The sequence below is a fragment of the Dipodomys spectabilis genome, unplaced genomic scaffold, assembly GCF_019054845.1.
Source record: "Dipodomys spectabilis isolate Male_0828 unplaced genomic scaffold, ASM1905484v1 ptg000002l, whole genome shotgun sequence".
Lineage (NCBI taxonomy): Eukaryota > Metazoa > Chordata > Mammalia > Rodentia > Heteromyidae > Dipodomys > Dipodomys spectabilis.
Window position 1 is genome coordinate 60,687,929 of NW_024870679.1, and position 21,386 is coordinate 60,709,314.

General features: G+C 43.7%; 1 protein-coding gene across 1 annotated transcript; it reads left to right on the forward strand.

Moving 5' to 3' along the window:
- Positions 1-3,455: 3,455 nt before the first annotated feature.
- Tacstd2 (tumor associated calcium signal transducer 2) lies at positions 3,456-5,932 on the forward strand. The gene has a single exon (XM_042682780.1). The coding sequence runs from the start codon at positions 3,536-3,538 to the stop codon at positions 4,499-4,501; it is 966 nt and encodes a 321-aa protein (XP_042538714.1). The 5' UTR covers positions 3,456-3,535; the 3' UTR covers positions 4,502-5,932.
- The last annotated feature ends 15,454 nt before the right edge of the window (positions 5,933-21,386 follow it).

Below are 21,386 nucleotides of genomic sequence, written 5' to 3' on the forward strand. Positions count from 1 at the left end.
AAAAAGAGGCTAGGGGAAATTGAGGCCATCTTTGGTTCACTCTTTCCTTAGAGGAGAATGCGAAAGGTTTGACGACGTCTTTTCCAGTTTTCCTGGTATGTAATGATTGAAGCTTAGAAACCTCTGAGCTCTAGCCGCACTTATGCAGCCATTTAGTGCTGTCTCAGCTAATTATTCAATGATTGTCACAGGACTTTCCTTGGCCCCAATAATCCCCTTCCTCATCTTTCTTCCTGCCAACCTGAGACTTGTGGGTAAAACTTGGTGACTTTCAGTCACTGAAAAAGTGAGAAGATGGCATAGGTGTGTTAAAAAATGAAAATGCATTATTTCTCAGACTTTTGGCTAAGATTGAGTATGAAAATAAAAATGTAATGTTTTTGTAGTCTTGAAGTTTACAAAGCTTTGGCATCTATCATCTCATCTATTTAGATTTGATCTTCAGAACCAGTAATTTATGAAACAGAGACTCTGAGATAGCTACTTTACAGACAGGGACGGAAGCTCAGAAAAGGCAGTATGGACTAATCTGAGGATTCTCAAGATTTGGAAATCACAGAGAAGAGGAACAGGATATGATGTGGAGAACCTCGTTAAGGAAGACTTCCTGAAGGTGAGACAAGAGCTGAGTAGAAAAACATAATTTAAAACACTGATTAGGAAGTGGAGCCTGGCTCCAAGTGGTGGAGTACTAAACTTGAGCAAAAGAGCTCAGGGACAGCACCCGGGCCCAGAATTCAAGCCACGCCACATGTCCAACAAAAATAAATAAATAAACACTGATAAGATAAAGAAGGGGAGAATCCAGGTAGAAGACTTTGTAAAGGCTTTCAAGCACCAGGAAGACTGGAGCAGTTGACAAGTATAATAGTCATGATGAGAACAATGAAGACCCTGACACTGACAGTGAATAACATCTGTCCGTCTATCCATCCATCCATCCATCCATCCATCCATTGCTTACTACATGCAGATGCTGTCAGACACTTTCCTAAAAGTTTATCAACATTAATTCTCAAGCTTGCCTTAAAAGGTGTTTTTATTAACCCATTTTATAGAAGAGGAAATGAAGACAAAGTGTTTAATAGCTTGCCTATTAGGTCATTATAGGAATGGCATGAAGAGGTGACATTGATCAAGATGCATTGTACCTATAAACTGATTTGTTGAATTGAAACCCCTTTTTTTTTTTTTTTTTGTTGGTCGTGGGGCTTGAACTCTGGGCCTGGGCATTGTCCCTCAGCTCTTCAGCTCAAGGCGAGCGCGCTACCACTTGAGCTACAGCGCCACTTCTGGTTTTCTGGTGGTTTATTGGAGATAGGAGTCTCATGGTCTCTCCTGCCCGGGCTGGCTTTGAACTGCGATCCTCAGATCTCAGCCTTCTGAGTAGCTAGGATTACAGGCGTGAGCCACCAGCGCCCGGCTGAAACCCCTTTTATATAAGTACTTAAAGAGAATTTTTGAAAGGGGGGAAATGTATGAATGTTGTTCTAAGAGCCAACGGTACACATCTCTCCAAAAGACACACTTCAAGCTAGAAGCATTCTCGGTACAGAGGAGATAGGAACAGATTTGTGACTTAGAAAGTATTCTCTGAGGCAGAGTGAACCGAGGTTGCTGAGGTGGAAAGAAACTAGAAGCTGGCTAGGCTGTTTGTCCAAGGAAGACCTGAAGAGAGGTGTTGGGAATAGAAAGCACAGGGGTAAATGTATATCTCTTGTCACTCCCATCTCCAACTTCTTCTACCTGTAATAATAGACAAAATAATATGTTTTATTCTACCTGCTTCAGGAACTGCTTGAAAATTAATGGGGCAGAGGCCCGGCTGGCTTTCATGCGTCAAATACCACCCTTGTGCTCCTGGTGGTGCGCATTAAATGCTGAATGTATAAAATGTGCTTTGATGGAGGACCTGGGAATAATTATAGCTTGCTAATGATTGTTAATTTTACCACAGCTTTGGAACCCTGGACTTTCTCAGCGATTCAGAAAAGAGATCGCTATCCCTCCTTCCCATTAAAAGAGCCACAGAGGCAGACCAGTGATTTCTCACAGGCTCCATCCTTTCATTTCTTTTAGTGGTCCAGCTATGTTCGTGGGATCCGGAAGAAGAAATGTAGTCATTGCCCTTTTAGCTGGGTCTTGGTAGCCCAGGCCTGTAAGACTAGCTAGCTACTCAGAAGGCTGAGGTCTGAGGATCATGGTTCAAAGCCAGACTGGAGCAGGAAAGTGATACTCTTACCTCCAATTAACCAGCAAAAAGCCAGAAAATGGAGATGTGGCTCGAGTGGTAGAGTACCAACCTTGAGCAGAAAAATTTAATTGAGGACACAAAGCCCTGAGTTCAAGCCCTAGTGCATGCATACACACACACACACACACACACACACACACACACACACACACACACACACACACACACACACACACACACACCTTGTCCTTTTAGAATTAAATTATACAAAGACCTCACATTCCCTTACGGTCTTGGCTAGCTCTTTAAGAATGTGGCCTTTTTCACGTCTCTAAACTATGTAGAGACATAACGTTTTGTGTGTGAAAGATGTTTAACAGAACTTTTAATAAATACATTGGACACTTGTAATGCGCTGTTACACAGATTCTGAAGCACTTCGTTCCCAGATTTTTTTTCCCCCTTGTCTCCTAATAGCCAGGCGGAGGACCAAGACTTCTCCCAGGAATCAGAGGGGGAAGCAATGGCTTTGTGACTTTAGGTCTCTAAGCCTCATCTCAATGGATCTGAAAGATAGCCGGGGTCTGTTGGGGACGGATAGAAGGAGATGAGGTTTGCGGCTTGATATACTGTATCCATGTATGCTGTTTGGAGAACCTGCGTGCCAGAGGACGTGGAAGAGACACAGATTCCCTTGAAAGAACTTGAGAAAAAGACACTTGGAAAAGTAGATAGCCCGGGAGGGAGTCTGGGTGGGGAGGGGCGTCACTATCTTGGGCCCCACGTCTCAGTAAAACTGCTTAGAATCTCAGCCAGGGAGAACCAACAGCCGAGCGGCCGTGCAGGGCGGGTGCTCCCGGGGTGGGGCCGGGCCAGGCCGGGGTGGGGGTGGAGGAGGAGGGCGGGAGCTGGCTTGGGGTGGGTGGGGGCGGGCCCAGGTACCCGCCAGGTGAGTATCGGTTTTTCCTCTGCCCCGCTTTCGGTCGGGAGGAGGCGGGGGAGGGGGGGAGGAGGGTGGAGTCAGTTTTCCGGGGCCCTGATCCTATCGCGGGGCGGCGCGGGGTTGGCGGGGCCCTCTGTGGGACCGCGAGTGGGAGCCACGATGTGTCACCCAGATACCATTGGGTGACTGGCGGCAAACCGGCCGGGCCTGTCGGGCCGAGTATAAGAGCCCCGGAGGGAGCGGGCCCGGGTGACAGACGCCCGCCAGACGGGGCCAGGCTGCGGGGATCGGGAACGCGTGGGACCCGCTTCTCCCTCCCCTCCCCTCCTCACAGCTTCTCCCCGCTCCGAGCGACCTCGCCCGCCTTCGTCCGGTCCACGCGCCTTCTGCGCCCCACCATGGCCAGGGGCCCGGGCTCCGCGCTGCGGCCGCTGCCGGCGCTGCTGGTGCTGGCGGCGGTGGCCGGTTACGCGGCCTCGCAGACCAACTGCACCTGTGCCACCAACAAGATGACCATCTGCGGCCCGGACGGCCCGGGCGGCGCCTGCCAGTGCCGGGCGCTGGGCTCGGGCGTGGTGGTGGACTGTTCCACGCTGACCTCCAAGTGCCTGCTGCTCAAGGCCCGCATGAGCGCCCCGAAGAGCGGCCGCGCGCTGGTGCGCCCCAGCGAGCAGGCGATCGTGGACAACGACGGCCTGTACGACCCCGAGTGCGACCCCCAGGGCCGCTTCAAGGCGCGCCAGTGCAACCAGACGTCCTCGGTGTGCTGGTGCGTGAACTCGGTGGGCGTGCGCCGCACCGACAAGGGCGACCCGAGCCTGCGCTGCGACGAGGTGGTGCGCACCCACCACATCCTCATCGACCTGCGCCACCGCCCCGCCGCGCGCGCCTTCAACCACTCCGACCTGGACGCCGAGCTGCGGCGGCTCTTCCGCGAGCGCTACCGCCTGCACCCCCGGTTCCTGGCGGCCGTGCACTACGAGGAGCCCACGATCCAGATCGAGCTGCGCCAGAACGCGTCGCAGAAGGCCCCCGGCGACGTGGACATCGCCGACGCCGCCTACTACTTCGAGAGGGACGTCAAGGGCGAGTCCTTGTTCCAGGGACGCCGCGGCCTGGATGTGCGCGTGCGCGGGGAGCCCCTGCACGTGGAGCGAACGCTCATCTACTACCTGGACGAGAAGCCCCCCGAGTTCTCCATGAAGCGCCTCACCGCCGGCCTCATCGCCGTCATCGCCGTGGTCGTGGTGGCCCTGGTGGCCGGACTGGTCGTCCTGGTCATCACCAATCGTAAGAAGTCCGGGAAGTACAAGAAGGTGGAGATCAAAGAACTGGGGGAGTTGAGAAATGAACCGAGCTTGTAGGAACAGGGAAGAGGGGACGGGGGGGGGGGGGCGAGTTTGGCAGGAGTGGGGCGAGGGAGACACACCAGATGTGGGTGACCCCCCCACCCCTCCTCCCCAGATCAAAGTGAGTCGCTCATCATGATTCCTGACCTAAAAGAGGTGTTCTCCCTTAGGGCCTACCCTCTCCTACCATCTCCAGGCGCAACACATTTGCTGAGATCCTGGATTCAGGGTCTCTTCTTTCATATTTCTTGAAGGAAGCATTTCTAAAAGCACCCTGCCTTCCTTTGGGCCCAATTAGAAATCTAAGTGGGGAAGGGACGGCCCAGTCTTAATGGGTCAGGAGCAAGTGTCTCAGACCCAGAGTCTTTTGCCAGTGGCTGGATTCCAATCCATCTCAAAGGCTCACATGAGTTCTGCTGGAAAGCAGTGTGTCTGCTTCCTTGGGTTTAAGTCATCAGAGGAGTTCTCCTCCATCTGACCTTCCCCAGGGAAGAGGTCTTTGCTAATTGTACCTGTGTCATGTCCTCATTCACCATGGTTTATATTACTGACCAGGTCTGCTGGCCACCAGGAAAGAAGCTGGTTTCTGATGCCAGAACACATTTTTCCATGTCTTTTGTTGGAGGCCACACTGGCCCAGAAACATGTAATCATTCCTCAGCTTATCTTTAGTACAACTGAAATTAATAATGTTTTCTTTTTGTAAAAATGTGTGTGTGTGTGTGTATATATATATATATATATATATGCTGTCTTTGATAACGCTGCTGTGATTTTTTAAAAAAAAAACAACACAAAAAACACGAATTTAATAAAATACAAGAAAACCACAAACCCCCAAGATGGAGTATGGGGAAACTTCTTCCAGATTTATGCTACTTGGGTCTTCTCTGTCTTAATTTTCTCACGACTTGGGTTTTGTATTTTGAATTCTACCACTTCTTTGCAGGAACAACCACCTTCAAAGCTACCTTCACTGGTCAGTACAAATATTCTTCTTTGTAAATAAGATTATCATTGGGGGTGGAGTGGGATATAGTTCAGTGGTAGAACACTTGCCTGGCATGCACGAAGTCCTGGGTTCCATCAGCAGAGGGTGAGAGTTAAGGATGATTTAGAAACTTCCTTTAAAGTGGGAAAGTAGGCCAGATTCCTTGGCTATCTCTGATCATGGATTTCTTACAAGTGGTGATGAAGAGCACCAACTTGTTTTACAAGCAGCCTCTCCTTTGAATCCCAGCCCTGTGTTGAAATAGGAGGTAACTTTCTCATTTAGCCCTTGGGCAAATTTCTTAATCTCAAAGTGTTGTGGATCTAGAAGAGGTTAAACAACTATAGCTGGTCTGTAGTGGCCCTGTGATCTGGCTGTGCTTATATCAGATTGTTTCTCTAAGCTTTTATTAGTAATATACCTTGAAGACTTATATTTCCTATTTGCTGTAAAAACCAGCCCCAGACAACTGTAGGCTTATTTTCTCCTTTTCACTCATTTATATTCATTTATGGGAAGCCAAGTGTGTACTGTAGGATAGCCTAGAAGGAAAAGAAGTTTCCGCATACCACAGAAGCAAGCAAGGGGAAAGGGGAGGGGGGAGTAGAAAGAAGGGAGTGGTTGGTATATCAGATATCATACAACTAATAAACTAGACCCAAGACTTCAGTTTATGCCCCAGAAATGGAATCGATGTTGATGTCATGTCCCTCCTTACAACCCACTTCTGCAGTCTATGTTGACATACCCCATGCCTACAGTCCATGCTAACTACACCATGAGGACGAGGGGAGACTCTGATCCGGTCTTCTTGGCACTGTTTGGTTATAAAGCTTGGGCCTGGTGCTGGGCTATGGTGTTGAGACACTTTGGGTCTCATGAGATCTCAACATCTGCTGTTGACCAGGCTGTAGAAGGACTGTCCTCAGTCCTCAAACATCCTCTCAGGCTAAAATGAGACTTCCTAAAAGAAGGGGGCTGATGCGGGATGGTGCCTTAGAACCAGAAGTGCCCGAAGTTAGAGATAACAATGAGAATGAGACTCTTAACTTTGTGGTTTCCCCTTTCTGGGTCACCCAAGTGCCTTTAACAGGTGGGATCTTGGCAATCCTCTAACGCCTAAAGTTCCCATGGCACAAATGGGACTAGAAAACCTTCTTTCTAGAGTCACTTCAAACAATGATCACTTGACTAGAAAATAAACAGATTTATGACTAAGAAGGCAAACTGAGCTGAGGGGCTGCTCACTCAAGCCCTGTACTCCATAAGAATATCACTTCTGTGCAATATTTAAGTTTCTGGGCTAATTCCTCACTAGGATTTCCTGCATTTCATAACACTCACCATGGAAAAGTGCTTGCATGTGTATGATCTTCAAGATACTGACTTACCGGAAACTAGAAACAATATTGATAAACCTGAGTTCAAATTTTGCTCCTTTTTGTGAGGGAGTCTTTTTTTTTTTTTTTGGTGAGGGAGTCTTGTATCTCCCCTGTCTTCTCAACTATTAAATGAAACTACTACATCCTCTCTTGCAATGGATGAGAGAGTTGATATAAGTGCTTACAACAATTTGGGTACTATATTTTTCTTCCTTATTATATCTATGACACATATAAGAAAACTGAGGTCAGAAGAGATTGATGAAACCCATGAACTCACATTCTCTATGTGCTATAAAGCCAGAGTTAGGATCTTGGCTTTAAGCTCCCTGGCCCAGGTTGCTCTCCCAGACACTAACAGGTAGAGATGACTTTCTTATCTGTATCCCCTGAGCAACTCATGCTTCTGCTTTGTCTTTGCTGAAGACAAGTCTTCCAGCCTGGCTACCCTCAGGGCTCACAGTCCACCTTCAAAATCCCACCTCTCTCCCAAATTTACCATTCCCTGTTTTGATTGAGCTCAGGCCTGGGGCTGAGCTTGGAAGGAATGTGAGAAGCCTTTGCTGCTCAGCCAGCAGGTTGCAGCTTGTTTTCTGAGCCTCCAACAGGCTTGTGACTGCTCTCTCCTTCAGTGGAACATTTTGTAAATGAATCCCTCTTCCTTTCTTACCTATTTTGTAACCTTTAGAGCTGAAAAGAGGACCATTTAGGGTGCAACACCCCTATTTTATAGATGAAGAAACTGAAGTCCAAAGATGAGAAGGGATGTACCCAAGTCAGGCGGCTGGAGGTGAAATTACTAGAGTTCTGAAACGCTGACTCTGTTCATCTAGGGTTCATGTTGTGTGACTTGCTCGTCTCTTATGTATTTCATTTTTAAAAGATATTTTTATTATCTCTATGTAGTTGTACAAAGGAGTTGCCATTCAACAAACCAGCTTATGAATACAGTGCATCTTGATCACTGTCAACATTCTCACCCATCCCTCCCCACCCACTCCTTCCCTTATTTTTCTTAATTTTGTGGGATATGTATTGAATTTTTAAAAAAAATATTTAACAAAGCAGTTTGGGAACACTGTGCATTGTTTTAATTTTTTTCTCAATCATTTTTCTTAAGTTGTGGTTATTCCTTAGCTTTTAAAAAATCACTAACCATGAAGAAATACTTTGGTTAAATGTAAAACGGATGAGCTTTGATGCTACCTGACTATTGTTTTCCTATTTATAAAAGAGGCATGACTTTATCTAGCATGCTTGATTTTAAAGATCACGTGTAAGCTCTGAAAAGACTGATCATTCAGTGAATATATCCTTCCCATTTGAGCTACAGCAAGTCACCCGAAGGACCTGGGGGGAGGGGGGGAACTCACTAGTTGTGACACATGAACAATGCTTCTACTCCACTTGCTCATGAGAACACCTCTGTTCCTAGACCTCTGCTGTTAGAGAAGCAGGAGCAGACTTGGAAGCCACCTGCCTTCAGAGGCCTCCGTGGCCCACCTGGTTTGTATAACATAGTTGTGGTCAGCCAGGTGGTACACTGATTGCCAACTATGACCTGGGAATCAAACGTCTTTCTTTTTAAGCCACAGAGTTAGCCCTAAAATCCCAAGGCCTCCAAAATCTGAACCTTATTGCATGCTTTCATAAAACCACAGTGGAAAATTCCACACCTGAACTCATGTGACTAGCCCCAGACAAAACACAAGTGTACTAAAAAAAAATTGCATAAAATTACCTTCAAGCTGTGTATGGAAAACATAAGTTTAAACATTGTGTGTTTAAACTTGGGTCACCTACCCAATAAGCTCATTGTGTACATACAGATATTTAAAATCTAAATTTGAAAAAAAAGAAAAAGAAAATTTGAAACATTTCTTATCCCAAACATTGTGAAGAAGAGATCCGCAGTCTGTATTTTATTACTGACTCTCTTTAAACAGTATTTTAGTTTAGTTGTTTCCTTTACTCCTTTATTCTAATTGGCATGTGTGACCATATGATTCCTGGAGGAGAAAATTCAGAGGTTAAGAAGTTAATTTTTTTTTTGCCCCAGGTCACACATTTAGTAAGTGGCACAACTAGAATGAGAAGGAAGGTAAATTAGCCTTCTAATCCATGTCTTTAACCAACACACTGCATGCCTCTTGTTTATAAAATTGCAAGCCACACACAGAAATGGAGAGACAAAGGGTGAACTCACTAGACGCTATGTTGAAAGCGAACTATACAACTTGTGGGTGTGGATGGGAGGGGAAAAACTGGGGGAAGAAATGGGTGACATTGTCAAAAGTGTATTCCTTACCTGACTTATGTAACTCTAACTCCTCTGTATATCGCCTTTATAATAACAATATTTAAAAATATTGCAAACCACAGTATACTAGTTTTCAGTGGCTACTTCAACAAGTTACCCTAAACTTAGTGGCTTAAACAATATGCATTTGTTATCTCACTGTGCCCTAGTTCAAAAGCTCAGCACAGGTCTCCCAGGGCTAAAAGCAAGTGTCATAGAATTCTGTCCCTTTCTGGAGGACCCAGGAGAAATTCTGTTTCCAACTTTCCCAGGTTGTTGTCAGAATTTAGGTCCTTTCAGTTATTGGACTACTTGGAAAAATAGTGACCTACTAGTGTTCACCCATTCTTGTGTTCCTCAGTCTTCAGAGTCAGCAATTTCATCTCTGCCCTTCTTTCTTTGAAGATGTCCCCCTTGTAGGAACTCATGTGATTAGATGGGGCCCACCCAGATAATCCAGGTTGAGACGGATTGCCAAGATCTGTAACCTGAATCACATCTGTTAAATCCCTTCTGCCATGCAGGATAACATATTCATAGGGTTCTGGAATGAGAGCATTGGCACCTTTGGTGCAAAAGGACATTTCCCTTACCCACCTTACTTTTTGGGGTTTGTCTATGCCATCTTGATATACAATAACAGTGTATTTTGATTATTTTTCCACCTCTGAACAATGTCTTTTCTTCTCCCTCTCTAATCCCCTCAAACAGTTCCACAATTGCAAGATTGTTCTATGTATGTATATGTAGGTAGGTATTTAAGCATATGTTTATCTTTTTTGGTCTAGTATTCACATATAAGAGAAAAATGACCTTTTTCATGAACCTGGATTATTTTACTTACCTTGATGCTCTCCAGTTCCATCCATTTACCTGCAAATGACATCATTTTTTTATGCTTTATGGTAGAACTAATACTTCCAAGTGTGGTGGTGGTGGTGGTGGTGGTGGTGTGTGTGTGTATGTCAAAGCATTGTGATGTTTTGTGAAGCACATTCTCATATACTACTGAAACTGTGTGGTACAGAAGATGGAAAGAGGTACTGAACTATGTTAGCCACAGGTAATGGTTCTGTGTGTGTGTGTGTGTGTGTGTGTGTGTGTGTGTGTGTGTGTGTGTGTTTGTGTGTGTGTGTGTCCTGGGGCTTGAACTTGGGGCAGGGGGAGGGCTGGGCACTGCCCCTGAACTTTCTGTGCTCAGGGCTAGCACTCTACCACCTGAGCCACAGCCCCACTTCAAACTTTTTTGGTGCTTAATTGGAGATAATAGTCTCATGAACTTTTTTTTGCCCAAGCTGACTTTGAACCACAATCTTCATAGTAGCTAAGATTACAGGTGTGAGCCACCAGCACCCAGCTAAGTAACAGTTCTTAATATCTAGCTGTGTGATCTTGAATATGGTAGTTCATCTGGCCAAGCATCACATTAGAGCCTTATTCTAGCCAATAGTCCACTTGTATTCTTATCCCACCTGGGTTTGACTTGGCCTGGGAGTAGCTGTAATGCTATGGCCTCCACGAAGGAGGTGGTCACTCTGAAACAGTCACAAGTCGGGCTTCCTATGTCCTTAAAGATGTAGAGCCCAGGCTATTTATTTGTTCTTTCAAATAATTTGTCTTACTTTCTGCCCATAGTTTTGGGAATATAAAACAATTGGAATAGATATGGTTTACTGACGTTGATGTTCACTTGTCATTTTCTGGTCTTACCTGGCATTCCTGCAACCTTGCCATGGAGGGAAACAACCCGGTCAACATGAGTCCCTGTGGGAGGCAGGAGAAGGTCCTGATGATCCTGCTTACTGGCAGTTGGGATATGGACATGTGACCTGGCTCAGCCAACTGAACCCTCCTGCCTGGGGCATATCTAGAGGACACAAAGCCAAGAGTCAGGCAGCTGAGAAATTACTCACAGTGAATGCGGCTCTGCCAAGAGCGCAGCTGTTCCGCAGGGACCAAGTGTCCATCAGTGGAGAATCCTGATTACAGGGACTGGTAGCTCCTCTTGGGCCACATTGTTTTCTGCACAGTGAATTTTAGCCCCCAGGCATTTTTCCATGTCTGTTTCTACCTCACTACTGATTCTGAAAACTTATTCTATATCCTCCCATAAATTCGTTTTATGCTTAAGCCAAAATCAGTTTCTGAATTTTTTTTTTTTGCTAACAACTAAGAATTCTGCCAAGGAGAGTTTCTGCTAGAGGTAGAGACAGTTATTAATTACATAATCATACAAGTAAGGGCACAATTAAAATATGAGATAAGCTTAGTGCTGGTGGCTCATACCTGGAATCCTAGCTATCCAGGAGCCTGAGATCTGAGGATCATGATTAGAAGCCAGCCAGGCAAGATAGTCCATGAGACTCATCTCCAATCAACCAGGAAAATAACAACAGCAAACAGAAGTGGAGGTGTGGCCCACATGATAGAGTGACAAGCTAAGGGACAATGTCCAGGCCCTGAGTTCAAGCCCCAGGATAGGCACATGCAAAATAAGAAAAAGAAAAGAAATAAAAAGACAAGTGCTTAAAAAATAGAGTGGAGAGCTGGATGCTGGTGTCTCACACCTTTCATCCTAGCTGTTCAGGAGGCTGAGATCTGAGGACTGAGGTCTGAAGCCAGCCCAGGCAGAAAGTCCTTGAAACACTAATATCTAACCAGCAGCAAGTCAAAAGTAAGAGCAAGGCGTGGCTCAAGTGAGAACATGAAACTTTGAGTTCAAACTCTTAGTTGGGCACAAAAGAAAGAAAAGAAAAATAAATTGTAACCCCTCTGTATAGTTTTTTCACAATAAAAAAAAGAAAAGAAAAATAATAGAGTGAAGATCAGATGCAAGATAGGAGTAGATGCTAATTATGCTAAAAGAGAAGCAGTTTTGTCAGAACAGCATGTTGGAAGGGTCTGGGGTGAGGCAGGAGGATACAACATTCACAGGAGGTTCTGAGAGCAGATCAACTAGCTGGAATGTGGGTTGTGAGGAGAAGACAGAGGAAATAGTCTGGGGAAAAAATGAAGGAAGGCCTTTTGAGCCTATTAAATATTCTAACATTTGTGCAGATGACAAAATCATTCTCATTGAACAAGTTAGACAAGGAACCTCTCCAGTTGCAATCCAGGGCATGAAAAACAGCCTTATAGATAAAGCTGTGTGAAAAAATAGGGAGTCTCTCTCTGCTGACACAGCCTCAACCCTCCTCAGCCAAGACATTGAAAAAAGGGAGGTTAATTTTTTGTTTCTCTTGTTGCTTTTAAAGCAGGAATGGAGTGGTGTGTGTGTGTGTGTGTGTGTGTGTGTGAGAGAGAGAGAGAGAGAGAGAGAGAGAGAGAGAGAGAGAGAGAGAGAGAGAGAGAGAGAGAGAGAAAGAGAGAATCTAATCACATCTGTGTGTTTAAGAAGTTTCTTGTGGCTGGAGCATGCAGAACAGGATGGAAAGGAAGAAGAGTAGAGGCAAGGGGGCCAGTGGCTCATGCATTTAATTCTAGCTACCCAGGAAGCTGAGATCTGAGGATCTCAGTAGCCAAGTCTGAGAGACTCTTATCTCCAATTAACCAGTAAAAAGTCAGAAGTAGATCAAGTGGTGAAGCACCTGCTTTGAACAAGATAGTTATGCAAGAGTGTGAGGTCCTGAGTTCAAGCCTCCATAACAATAACAAAAAGAAGAAGTGGAGGAGGGGGAGGAGGAAGCAGGGCACCAGTGGCTCCTGTTTATAATCCTAGCTAATCAAAAGGCTGAGACCTGAGGCCCTCTGTTAGAAGCCTGATGGGGAAAGTCCATGAGACTCTTATCTCCAATTAATTAAGTAGCAAAAATGACTCGAAGTTGAACTGGTGCTCAAGTGGTAGAGCATTAGCCTTGAGCAAACAAACAACAAACAAAACCCCACAGGGATAGCACCCAGAGCTGGAGTTTAAGCTCTAAGACTGGTACACACACACACAAATGAGTGGAGGCAAGGAAAACAATCCAAGACTAGCAGTAGTAGCGATGAAGAGGAGGACCAAAGGGTCTGAGGATATTAGTTAATAGAACTCAGGGGTGGATTCTAGGTGGAGATGGTGAGGAAAAGAGAAAGGTCAAGAATGGTTGTGGGTTTCTGATGTTCATGGCTGGCTGGTTGCCACATTCCCCAGACAAAGAATTCAGAGGCCTGAGCATGTTTGATGGGAGGACAATGGTGAGTATGTACACCTTTTTTTTTTTTTTTTTTTTGGTTATGGGGCCTGAACCCTGGGCCTGGGCACTGTCCCTCAGCTCTTCAGCTCAAGGCTAGCGCTCTACCACTTGAGCCACAGCGCCACTTCCGGCTTTTTCTGCTTATGTGGTTCTGAGGAATCGAACCCACAGCCTCATGCATGCAAGGCAAGCACTCTACCACTGAGCCACCTTCCCAGCCTGAGTATATACACTTTTGAATATGCTGAGTTCAAGCACCTACTCTGGAGTTGCATATAGTTGGCAGTAGGCATTTGGGAAGCACTGATTATATAGATAGTGCTTTAAAGCCATGGATGGGAATACACTTGCCTGAAGAATGCCAATAGTGTGGAACAGAAAGAATTAGCACCATATTCAAAAGATACCAGCACTTCAGAGTCAGAAAGAGTTGAATGAGCTATAAAGAAAACCAAGAAGGGACAAAACTAGACATGAAAAATCAGGACAAGTCCAGACTAGTACCAGGAGAAAGAGGCCAAGTCAGAACTAGGAGTCATAAGCTGATTCGAAAGCAAAGCTTTCACACCATGAGAGCTGCTTCACAGTGGACCTGACATTCTGTTTGGAAACTCCCTTCTCATCAGCTACTTCTGTGTGGAAAACCACATGGGAAAAAGCAGAGCCTTGAAGTAAGTGGCTGAATTGTCTAGGTACAGGTGTTGTAAGTAGCCGAGCTATTTACCAGTGTGTGATTCTGGATCAAGCTATTTAGCTTCCTTGTGCCTCAGTTTCACTTGTAGAGCAAGAAGGACCATGGACCTGCAGGGTTGTGAGAGATATAAAAACTGCAGTGTCAGCTGGGCGCCAGTGGCTCATGCCTATAATCCTAGCTACTCAGGAGGTTGAGATCTGAGAATCATGGTTCAAAGCCAGCCTGAGATTCTTATCTCCAATTAACAACCAGAAAACTGGAAGTGGCACTGTGGCTCAAGTGGTAGAGCGCTTACCTTAAGCTGAAGAGCTCAGGGACAGTGCCTAGGTCTAGAGTTCAAGCCCCATAACTGACAAAAAAACAAAACAAAACAAAACAAAACAACCCTGCAGTGTCCGGTTCATGATGAGCACTTGACAAAGTTAGCTATTGTCAATGTTACAGTGAAACCTGAACACATGGTGGTTTTGCAAGGTCTGTGAGGAGGCACTGCTTCTTTTAATTCATGTCCATGTTCCCACCATCAACACCACGTGGGGCTCAATGATTACTGCTGATTCACTGGACAGAGGGACAGATGGATGGATGGACAGATAGGGTGAGGAGAGATGTCTCCCAAAAAACAAATCTGGCCTGCGAGTTTACACAAGGCCCAAATGTGTCTGACATATATGATCAACTGTTCTAGAGTTAGATTTCATATGTTCCTATCCATAGCTCACCACTTATATAATATTCAGAAACAGGGACAGATGGGGGAGGACAATGGAAGGGGGTGACATAGATTAAGATACTCACAAATATTATGTTGAATTGCAACCCCTTTGTATGACTACTTAAAGATAACTGAAAAATGCAAAAAAGAAACAAAAGGAAAGAAATGTAAGCTATTTAGCACTCCATGCAGGTTCTTAAGGAAGAGTGGATAGAATACATTTAGATCATCGATGAGTAGAACCTATGTAAGACAAAGCAAGGAGTGAAACAAAAAGCATAATAGAAACAAAATAGTAATTAGCTTTACTATATAAAGAACTTAGACTCAAATTAATTTGAAAAATAATTATCTAAGTCAGGTCTCAGCTCTGCACCTTGGTGCAAGTTAGAAAAAGTACACTGCTCTGGGCAGATTGATTAGAAACAGGCCTTCATTCTAGTTAGACTTAGCATGCCATGCAGTGCACGGCCAGTGCGTGATGAGAAGGTGCCTTTGTAGGAAGACAAAGTGCATAGGTAGGGGCTGGAGGGTATCTCCCTCTGTAGAGAGTACACAGGTAGGGTTTCCCCTTAATGCCAATAGAGTACAATCTTATGAGATGGGCTTGACATCAATAGAAAAAGGACAAAGATCATAGATGTGCAACTCCAAAAGGGAAACTAGAAATACTAGGCAGCATCTTTTGAAAATATAATAAATATGTCCAGTAATCAGATGAGTTAAAAGCAGAAAGGGACTCAGATTCTTTCTTGTAAACTTAGTAAAAGCCATATTACTCAGGGTTGGTAAGGGGGTAAAACTGGTATAAACTTTCTGAAAAACAAGTTGACAATATCCATCAAGAATCTTAGATGGAGTTTGTAATCCTGGATACTCAGGAGGCTGAGATCTGGTATTATCATTTGAAGCTAGCCTGGGTAGTCAAGTCCATGAGACTCTTCTCTCCAATTAACCATGAGAAAACTAAGTGGTAGAGTGCTAGCCTTGAGTGAAAAGCTCAAGGACAGTGTCCAAGCCGCGAGTTCAAGCCTCATGACCAATAACAACAACAACAAAAACCTTAGATGTTTCTGGTTTTTATTTTCCTAGTTGTACCCATCAAGCAATTTATCAGATGAGCGACAATGTGACTGTGATTTACAAATAGGATTTTTTTTTCTTCATGCTGTGCTCTTTGTAACAGTAAAAAGGTGAAAAGAATATACATATCCAGGGAAATGGTTAGTTTCACAACTCCCTCAGTGTATTTCAGACATTTTCAGATTTTAGAAGAATAATTTGGTATATATGTTACTTAATCCCTTCAACAGGACAACCTCCTGTTGTCACCATATTCAGATTTGTTTGCTTATAACAAACTCACTATGTAGACCAGGTTGGCTTGGATTCAAAATCCATTTTTAACATGGGTCAGTTCTCTTTAATCCTTTTAAATACAGCCTGCTCATGGTAGGGAACTCTCCTGTCAATGATTGTGTGTCTGGAATGTGGAAGACTTTGACTTTAGAGTCATTTGCAACAGCAAAATAATAGAAATGATACAAATTTCCATCAATAGGGAAATCATAAATGACACCATATTCTGTCCACAGAACACCATATACTGATTTAAAATTTCTCTTTCTGTATTCAAATGATAAAGTGGAAGCCATGGTCGGGTCGAGGGAGGAGGTGCATGTGCAGACACATACACACACACACATACATACACACACACACACACACACACACACACACACACACACACACTGATGTTATTATGTTTAAACAAAAAAATACCAAAATGCATCTAAAGTCTTTGATTATGTCAAGAGGGAGGCTTAGATCAGAGACAGATGGAATGGGGAAACGAGGTGATTTTTTAATTGATTAATTAATGTATTTTTTGGTCGGTTGTGGGGCTTGAACTCTGGGCTTTGGCGCTGTCCCTCAGCTCTTCAGCCCAAGACAAATGCTCTACCACTTGAGCTACAGCGCCACTTCCAGTTTTCTGGTGGTTTATTGGAGATAGGAGTCTCATGGTCTTTCCTGCCCGGGCTGGCTTTGAACCCTGATCCTCAGATCTCAGCCTCCTGAGTAGCTAGGATTACAGGTGTGAGCCCGGCACAAGGTGATTTTTAAGTCCTTTCTACCTCTCAGATTCTGTAATCCTAAGAAAGTTTATAGTTCCTGTAAAAAAAATATACTGCTTTGATCCATATAAGACAACTGTAAAATTTTATGGAGAGACATAAAAGAAGACCTGGATAAATGGAGAACCATGCCAGTTTCCTGTATTGATAGTCAACACTGCAAAGATGTACATTTCCCCTAAAGTAATATAAGATTAACAACAACAACAACAAAATCAAAATTCCAGTTCATTTTTGCAGGAGAATGGAATTAGTTTTACTGAAGTTTATCTTGCATGCTAACTGTGTAAGAAGAATCAGACAATATTAGAGAATAATACATACATTGCAAAGTTATAATAAAAACATGTAGAAAACCCAGAAGAGAAAGACAACATTCAGGAATGTACGAGAACTTAACAAGTAGTCAAAATGACATTTTGGTCAGTCAGGAAAGGATGAAACATTCTGTTCATTGTTGGATATCAGTTATCTTGGTGGTCCTATTCAGAATGAGGCAAGATGAATGTATGTTTCGTGCAAGCTCTTAGTGGCCTCAGCATTCGGAAAAATGTTCTACCTTGTATTTTTCTTCCTACATCATACTGAAATAAATCCCTAGTAAATTAAAAAAAAAAGAGTTAACAAAAAAGTCATTAAAGTGTTCAGTAAAATATTGATAAAGGTATAATCTTGGGATTGAAACATATTGTAAATACATTTTCAGAGGTACAGCCACAATGAATAAATGGATAGGATGTCCATTGATTTTTTAAAATTAAATATACAGTAGATCTTTGGTGTTTGCAGGTGTATGGTTCCAAGGAGATTGCTCTTGAGGAAAACACCACCAAACTCTGAGGATGCATTGAGTTCAGTACTTCACTGTGCATACTTGATTCATTTTTCCTACATCTAAAATTTTATCACTTGAATTAAGAATATTAGCTCTCACCTTGCTTGGGAACCAGCTTTTTAAGAGGCAGAATTTTCACAAAGTTAAGGGCAGGGAAACTGCAGATCACACAACAATCTGAACAAACTGAACACGAAACTGACAGATTCTCCACATCAGTTAAGCTCTGTAATAGGTGAATTAAAATTTTTATTTTCAAATTTCTTTCTGTTTTCTATTTATTGTCCCCCCAAAACTATAAATACCACTTGGCCAAAACCATTTATTATACATAAATCGTGAATAAAGAAGGTTTATTGTATTTACATGCATGAATTAACAAACAGAAAGATAAATACCAAATGGGGGAAATTGCTACACAAATGACAGGCAATTCTTAAATACATACACAAATTTTACAAGCTAATAAAATAAAAATGAATATTTTATAGAAAAATGGGTTAAGGGCAAGAATAGAGATTTGCTGAAGAAGAAATTCAAATAGCCTGTAAGAATGAAAAACTGTTTACTTTATAAGGAATCAAAGGAATGCACATTAAAATGACAAGGAGGAACATTTCATCCTATCAATGTTTTAAGTGTTTTAAATATTTAAAGAATTTTAATCTTGCGTTTCATGAGGTTTACATATCAAAATGTTAGCAGTGGTTATTTTGGGGTAGTAAGGTTAAGGGTAATTTTCTTTTTTTTAATGTTGCTTTTTTGTAGCATTAATATTTTACTTGTACAATAAGAAATAATCATTTGTACCAACACATGGGAAAGTACTCAACTGGAATTTTTGAAGAAGCCATCTCTGTAAAAGGAGCAATGGTATGTGAGAGCCCTGGCCTTCCCCTCTGGCCCTACCTGGGGACCCCTCAGCCATGCTGTGTTACCCTGACACCAACTTTAGGATGTAGTGGCTGCTGTTTATTCAAGAGGGATGGGGTTAGAGGCAGAAAAACAAGCCAGAAAGCTGATGCAATGAAAATCCAAGTGTCCTTCATGAAAATAGCACACTGACATTGAGTTGTCCATTCTCTTCAAGCAAAAAACAAACAAAAAAAATTAGAATACCAAACCTACCTGCTGATGTGCATGTGGAGGAAAGGATTGGGATGCTGAGAAAGTAAAAGAAGTCAAACGTGAAGATGAAGGAAACACCAAATCAACTTCTGTTGGAATAGAACCTGTGAATGGAAATGCTGAGATTCTCTAAGTGGAGGTGGAGCTGTTGCAGCTGTGTGAACAAATAGTCATGCTCAGCACCTCTTCAAGACCAGTGAGGGGCCACTTCAGTCAAGGTGCCACCCACATTCCATGGCCCACCAAATATGTGACCTTTATCAAATCCTGTGGCCTTTTCACCTGATTTTCAGCACTCACCACAGAGGTCTGACTAGGTCAAGAGCTGACGTGCAATGCCATGCTGACTGGAACAGGGCCAGGAGACTAGACACAGCATAGGAGGTCTGGAGTCATGCATCTCCCCTCCTCTGACCCTAAAATCAGGTCTGATCTAGGGTCAGGGTCACAGAAAACTCAAGAGTCTCCTAAGTTCCAGGCACAGGATTGATAAGCCCAGTAAGCTGTCATTCAAGTATTGGTCCCTGCCTCTAGAAACCCAGGCATGGCTATCACCTGGTAGGTGGGACCTCCCTGCCTCCTCCGTGAATACAAGATGGCTCTAGTTATACCCAATAGCCTATCATCCACCACATGGCCAAGATGGCACCAGTTAGATCCAGCATTTATTTCACTATCACTTTTATTTCAGTGTTTGGCTTCTTATGGGATGTAGGAATCAAAGTCTCTGTGAACCAAAGTGACTCTCTGCGGGAATAGAATTATATTAGGCTCGGTTCCTGGAAAACAGATTGAGATCAGTCTTTGTGTGCATAGTGATTGAAGCCAGACCTCAAGGGACAACTCTTACAAGGAGTAAGGGCAAGAACATTGGGTAGGAGGAGAAATGGACCTTTTCAGGCCATCCCAGAGAGAGCCTTAGAGTGGGATTATCCTCAAGTGAAGAATGGAGGCCAGGACTTTGCAATCCCCATCTGAATACCATTTGTTGGGTAGATTCTATCCCTGGGAAATAAGAGTCAAAATACCAAAGAAACACTTGTCTTCAACCAAGAGAAATCTCTCCAGAGCAGGCAGCTCCTGGGATGAGAACTGAGTACATCTTTGAAAAGGGATATGGTATGTAACACAGTGTGTGCTCTGAATGTTTCTACCCAAAGGCCTAAACACAGTTTTGGCATCAAAGGATAAATGCTTCTGAACCCCACAGACAACTCTTCTCCTGGGTCAGTCACTTTTTCTCTTTGGACAAAGTACTTTCTGTAAGGTCCACCCCAGGAAGGCAGGGCAGACCCCTCCCTCCTCTTGGCTAAGTTTCCACCTAGTACCTGAGTCACCTAGGTAACTGACACACCTGGAAGCAGTCACCTCCTCCTCCTCTGAGGTCACATCCTGGGAGGCCCTGAGGTCAGATCCCATGTGACTATACCTTTCCCCCACCTGGTCACACCTTCCCCCCCGCCCCTGGCCTAGATAAGTCCTGGCCTCTTTTGGCCATGTCTCAACCAAGCATGGCAGAGACAGGCAGTTTGGAATAAATAAACTCCTCTTCCTGCCTGAATACCACAGTGTTGTTCTCTTCATTGGCTACCTAATGAAACCTATTTAATTTACCTTACACTTTAGAAGATCAACTTAAAGGAGAAAAGATTTTGGCTCATGGCTTCTGTTCAGATTCAGCTGGCTTGATTGCTTTGTGTCTGAGGACAGAGGGAACATCACGGAGGAGAAGGCATGATGGAGCTCCTTAACTCATAGCAGCCAGGAAGCAGAGGGAGTGACAGGAAGAGACTAAGGACTCATCCCTAGTAATCTACTTCCTCCAATAAGACACTTCTAGCTTCCACCACTTCCCAATTCTGCCATCAAATGATGAAACTCCTGGTGGATTATCCATTGATTAGATCTGAGCCATCATGACTCAGTTACCTCTCAATTATTGGATCCATCAGTTGGGACAAAGCCTTTAACACATGAGTCTTTTTTAAAATATTTTTTATTTTTTATTGTAAAGATACTATACAGAGGGTTACAGTTACATGAGTAAGGTAATGAGTACACTTCCTATTGAGCATTGTTGCCCCCTCCATTGTTTTCCCCCTACCATCCCTTCCCTTCCTACCTTCCCCGAGGTTCTTTTTTTTTTTTAATTGTGATTAAGTGATTACATAATTTCCCGAATTTCACAGTATAACACATGAGTCTTTTGAGAGTCACTTCAGATCTCAGCCATAATATTTACCCACAAAAGGTTTTCATACCTCATCAAACTATCCTCAGAAAGGATCACTTTTCTAAAGGGCATAATAAAAGGAAATTATTCTTGTTAATCCTCTGAATCCACCTGGTACAAATAGCTTTGGAATCTTGACAAACTGTTTTGAGTATCAGCAAGCTAATACAAGAATTCTGAATCTCAGAAAGGGGTCTGATTGTGCTGTATCTTAATTTGTGCTGCTGTGACAAATTGCCATAGATTGTTTGTTGCTTAGATAGCACTTATTTCCCACACTTCTGGAGGCTGGAAGTTCAAAAGCAAGGTGTCA

Bases quoted from the DNA above. Each gene is read 5' to 3' on its own strand.
- Tacstd2 (XM_042682780.1), top strand. From the start codon at position 3,536: ATGGCCAGGGGCCCGGGCTCCGCGCTGCGGCCGCTGCCGGCGCTGCTG.